This window comes from Salminus brasiliensis, chromosome 23, assembly GCF_030463535.1.
Source record: "Salminus brasiliensis chromosome 23, fSalBra1.hap2, whole genome shotgun sequence".
Classification (NCBI taxonomy): Eukaryota; Metazoa; Chordata; class Actinopteri; order Characiformes; family Bryconidae; genus Salminus; species Salminus brasiliensis.
Genome location: NC_132900.1, coordinates 18646460 through 18652459, shown reverse-complemented (window position 1 = coordinate 18652459; position 6000 = coordinate 18646460). Strand labels below are relative to the sequence as shown.

Below are 6000 nucleotides of genomic sequence, written 5' to 3'. Positions count from 1 at the left end.
TGCAGGGATGGTCGATGCAGGACTTTAATGTAACCTGGGCAAAAGTAAACAGACACAACAAAGCAAAGCACAACCGGGAGAACAGCAATCTAATGCACAGAACCAGAAACAAAATCCAAACCTCACAACTCAAACTGGACACAGTAACACAGCTGGGACTGGGAGGAAGCTGAGCAGTATTCAGGAAAACGAGAAACATATCAAACAAAAGCAGAACACTAGACGGAGCTCGGGCCAGGAGAAAGAACACAAGCGAGGTGTTGAAAAAAACAATGAACAGAAACCTGGAAGCAGAAAAACCAACAAATGAAGGAAAAACAGAGAAGCAAGACTTCAGTAAAACAGGGAGGCATCAAGGCTTAGATTAGCAGAGCAGACAGAGCAACAAGGATAACAGACATAAGACCAAACAGGCAACGACAGGATCAGTCTGCTTCCTCTTTGAGCAGAGCGTAGAGCGCAGTGCTACAGAGGCTGTAACAGAGCTGATTCACGACAACGAGAGAAAACAAAGCGACGGCTTAAGAAGCTCCAGTCCCAGCTGACCTTGATCCGCTTAATGAGGGAAGCCGGCTGCTGAGCGTGTGCCGAGGGCCTGACAGTTACAGGTATTACACTGTATTTACACAATTCATTTATATCATTTATTTTACTATTAATAATAACGGTTATGTTTACAGTTTTAAATATTTAAATATATTTATATTGCCATTATTGTTAATTATAAATGAACAACAACAACAGTAATAATAATGATGTCCTTTATTCATTACTTGAAACTGAACTGATTTTTGAACTTAGACAATCACAGCAATCACTTGCAGACATGCCCCTAGTTCTCCAGGTAGCCAACAGGAGGGCCAGCTGATTTGTATTTGTGTGGCCTTTCCTTAATGTTTATACACCGAGCATCAACAACATAGCAGCACATGCAAAGCCCAGAAGGAAAACCACAGCCGGCCTCCTCCACACTGTCCCTCCTGTCTGAATGTGTGAGCAGTGACGCTGCCCCAGTTACTCACATCTGTCACTAGAAAGTGTTTCAGCAGGTGCTTGAAGATGCTTTTCTCACCTCTTCTGGAATTGAGACAGTCAGAGATTTAATAAAGAAAACACATTCAGTTCAGCAGACGGAAACACGTTGTTACTAGGAGAGGGTCAACAGAGGATGGTCAGACTGGTTGGAGCTGACAGAAAGGCTACAGTGACTCAGAGAATCACTCTGTACAGCTGTGGAGAGCAGAACAGCGTCTGCTCCTCTGAGCTTAGTGGCTGAATGTGTATGAAGACCTCTTGACTTTTCTGGTCAGAGTACGTCATCACCACTATCTAGTTTACATTAATGTAGTCCTCATCAGAGAACTCTGAATCCTCTGAGTTCTCATAATAGTCTTCATCATCCATCTCAATCTCCACATGGGCAGTCGTGTGTGTGTGTTTGGCAGAACACACAAATGAAAAACTGGTTTACGACACAATTTTAGCCACAAAATGTCAATGTTATGTGAACTGCAAAGTGGGCAGGAACCTGAAAGATGGGAAAATAAGTCAATTTCCAATATTATAACCAGTACTGACACAAATGACTATGATGTTCTACACAGTTTACATAAACATTCACCTGCTGCTGATTTTCCAACGCTGGTTTTCACACATCAGCATCTACATTGATGTAGTCATCATCAGAGTCACCGAATCTTCTTTCTCTGGAAGAACTGTTTCTCCACTTTCATCATAATCATCTTCATCCTCCATCTTCTTCCTCAAACAGGTGATCCTGATCCTGTCACAATACAGTTAAAACTTAACTCTGCCACATCTCTCAGTCCTAGCTTCACTTTTCAGAGGAGGGTCTGGTCTTCTCCCACAAAGCAAAAGCCACCAGAATTCCACCCTTCTCTAATTCCAGAGTTCTTTAATTCTCTTACACCTGGTTCAATACAACCCCAACTCCTCCCAGTACAACCCAAACTCCTCCCAGGGCAACCAGAATTCCGTTGCGAGTACAAACAAAATCACCACCAGTACAAGCGTAACTCCTCCCAGTACCACCTTAACTCCTCTCAGTACATCCAAAGTCCCTCCCAGTAGAACCAAATCCCCTGCCTTTACTGGGAAATAAGTGAATTAGCAGATTCCATCCCACTAAGCAATCAGATTCCAGTCTGACGAACCAGAGAGGCATTAGACTACTAAGTGTAACAGGATGCACCAGATTAGAGTCCTCTCTTTGTTGAAGAGCGATTTCTGCTTTTTCATAATCATCATCCTCCTCCCCCTCAGTCTCCTCATTTCCCGCCGGGGCTCTGGCACCTGAAGAATTGTGTGGATAGATAAATTAATAAATAAATAAATACATCTTTTCAGTGGTTAACCATCTTTTACAGCAGCACATTTCTCTACACTTTAAACAAGGGGGTTCTTAAAGGCCTCTTTATAAAACCATGACACATCAAAGAACTACTGAATTTTACATGGTTCCTTGCCTGATTAAATTATTATTTTTTTAATATCAGTACATTTTTACCAAAAGGCATTCTACACAGTACCTAGGTACACTATGTAACTAGGTACAAAAGTATTGGGACACCTGCTCATGCTCATTGTTTCTTCTCAATATAGAGATCCACAACAACTCAACAAAGTAGTCTGCAAGAAGAATGTTTCTTTTTGGGATTTCTTATAGATTTTATAAAATGTCTTCAAAATATAATGGATGATGCTTCATGAGTTGGGCAGTTGATGAGTTGGGGAGTTTGGGATGAGTTGGGAAGTTTGGGATGAGGTGGGGTGGTAATCCTCACATCCATGTTCGTTCTGCAGAGAAGAAAATAAGATACTTTTTAATACCCTTGATTTCAGAAGAAATAATGAATGAGCAGGTGTCCACAAACATTTGGACACGTGTATCTACTCTCTGTTTACCTTCTATGAGTTTCAATGTACCTCAGTAAACTGTCCTCTGAACAGAAAGTACTCACAGTGTCTACGATACGTCTTCTCAGCTTTCTGCAGTTTTTGCTTATTTCTCCCTTTGAGGAAAACAATGATCGGCACTGATACGAGTAACAGTCCTGCTGCTGCTGCTGAAAAACTGATGATGGGAACCAAAACTGTCGGAACATTTACACTTCAGGAGAACTAGTCCAGAAAAACGATGAGCTCATCTTATTACTGTAACTTTCACAGTGACGGCCAAGAGTTCCGTGTTGGAGGATCTAAAAGAGTGTGAAGACACAGTTACTTCATAAACACAAATGTAGTTTCCCTGGTGGACATAATCAGCCTCAGGGAAGGAGAAGGTGGTGGAGTGGTTAACAGCTGACTGAGTTTTGGTGATGCTGGATTCACCACTGAACTCCAGGTGGAAGGAGCCTCCTGGATACTGCGGTTGAACGGAGCAGATGATGGAGCTGTAGCTCCTGGTCACTTCAGGCCCTTCAAGCCACCAGTGAAACACTGGTGAAGCACTGAAGGAGATGTTGGGCTGCAGCAAATTCACTGGAAAAGAAGAGGAACTGGTATCAGTAGCTGTAAACTGGTACAACATTTACACAGGCCACATTGTGATTGCAGCAGCTCACCCACAATGGCTGTTCACACATACAGCAGTTCTCTGTGGGAAGGCAGCTACTGTTTGGTATCTGTCTGGCTGTCATCAGCTCACAATCAGTTAAGTTGCTCTACTAAAAATAGATAATGGACTGAATTCAGCATCTTTAAGGTGCACCTATTTCTGACACAGATGTGCAAACAGCACTCAGCTTGTCTAGTGCTTGTAGAAAAGTACTGCTATTAGAATAGGACACTTTTTATGGAGCAGATAGTAAACATGAACCTGCTTGCGCCATGCCTGATGTCAGGCGTGGGTTAGAGGGGTATAAAACCACCCAGCATTGAGCTGAATTATGGTGGTGCTCCATCTAATAGTTTTAGATGGGATGAGTTGGGGATGAGGTGGTGGGGTGGTGATCATCCAACATCCTGACCTCACTAACGCTCTTGTCACTGAATGCAATAAAATCCTCACGGCAATGCTCCTCCAAACTCTAGTAGAAAGCCTTCTTCTCTCAACAGTAGAGACAGTTACTCCAACAAAAGCAGGATAAATACTTTTTTTATATCCTTCATTTAGAAGAAACAATGAATGAGCAGGTGTCCAAATACTTTTGTCCATATAGTGTAAATCACAGAATTCTTGATTTAGCGCTAATTAGTATAATATAATATTCTCTTTAATTTTCATTGGTTCTTATAACTTCTTATAGTCCATACCTGTTCTCTAAACAGAGCAGCACATGCTAAGCACAAAACTGGCCGGGTGTGAATCCGGTAGTGGCACACTTTTTTTATGGACGTTTTTAGACAGCCAGTAGCAATCCGTGCTGCTCACATATGATTACAGAAAGCTGCTACTACTACTGCAGTCAGACGAGCTTATTATAAAGTCATTCTCTGTTCTCTTACCCACAGTGATGCTGATGGAGTTGCTCCTGTCTGATTTGTATAAGATGTTACAGTGGTCACAGCTGTACTGGACTGCTTCCCCAGGTGAGACGAGTTTGAGGTGTTTAGGGTGAGCTTTGGGCTCTCCAGGGCGTCTGTTAAAGGAATGTGATTAGTCTCTGATCATTAATGGTGCCAGTTAGTTTTTGCTATTAAGAAACCTCTGACTTCTGACTTATAAAGACTACATGCACAGTAACGTTCCCAGTGTTAAATCAGCACTTAAGTAATCAATACAGTTCAGCTCACCCTTCTAACACTATGCAGTGTAATAGTACAGTCTAATAACAGAAGTTAATGGAAGATCTGTTTGTCTTATTGACCAGAATGCTTCTTGGTCTGCTAGCTTGCATGACATCCAGGTAATCCAAGTACATCCTGGATACATGGGGTTTTTTAATCATGCTTAATATACCAGCTACAGTGGGTGCAAACCTGGTGAAGACAGGAAACGTTTGACCTGTCATTGCCAACAAAGGTTATGTTACTAAGTATTGAGTTGAACTTTTGTTATTGACCAAATACTTATTTTCCACCAAAATTTACAAATAAATTCTTTACAAATCCTACAATGTGATTTCCTGGATTATAGCTGAAGTGTACCTATGATGAAAATTACAGACCTCTCTCCTCTTTCTTAAATGATTATTAAATACAACAAATGAAAATCTAAATAAATTAACCTCAAAAAAGAATGACGTTCACCTGTTAATGTTATTATCATGGCGTGTACGGCCAGACCTGAAGGGATGAACACTCGCAGAGATGGAAATCAAAGCAAGATACTTTATTAACCAAATACAAAACAAAGAGATATGAACAGCAAAGTGCAGCAACATGGGCAAAACCATGAACAGAACCAAAACGCGACAAATCAGATGGCGAACAAAACAAACCCGGGACTGGGAGGAGCAGGGAGCTGAACGAGAGTGACACGAGGGGAGAACTACAGGGGAGATAAACACAAAACCACAAGCCTCGCTTGGGCAGAGAGGGGAGATACAAAACTAAGGACAGAGCTGAACTCTGTGTACAAACGAAGGTAGCTGGGGAACTAGCCGCTAGACCAGCAAGCAAGGCCAACCTAACCTGAACCTGCAGAGTACTAAAACGTAGGTCGCCTTGGAACCTGAGCAGGAAGCGAATGTAACACGCTTGCCTCTCGAAACAGACTATGGTATCGTAAACACACAGGGGTAGCTGGAGAGCCAGCTGCCAGACTAGAAAGCAGGGCAGACCTAACCTGAACCTGCAGAGTACTGCCTAAAATGTAGGTCGCCTTGGAACCTGAGCAGGAAGCGAACGTACCTCGCTTGCCTCCGACTCAGACGGAGAATCTCTCCTAAACATGGACCGCAAAACTAGAGCTGAGCTGAACACGCCAGTAACGCGTGATGAATCCCAGAGCGTCACAGGGATTCCAGCCGAGTCAATTCACGGCACAGAACAAAGGGAACTACACTCCTTTCTCCTTACTCCCAGTCCCAGGTGAAA

At 42.5% G+C, this 6000-nt stretch overlaps 1 protein-coding gene across 1 annotated transcript in view; it reads right to left on the bottom strand.

Moving 5' to 3' along the window:
* Nucleotides 1-3163: 3163 nt before the first annotated feature.
* Nucleotides 3164-6000, bottom strand: part of LOC140546229 (uncharacterized) — a 285846-nt gene continuing 283009 nt past the window's right edge. Inside the window, exon 3 of the mRNA XM_072669464.1 lies at nt 3164-3501. Coding sequence (XP_072525565.1) covers nt 3164-3501 — 338 coding nt within the window. The remainder of the gene's footprint in view (nt 3502-6000) is intronic.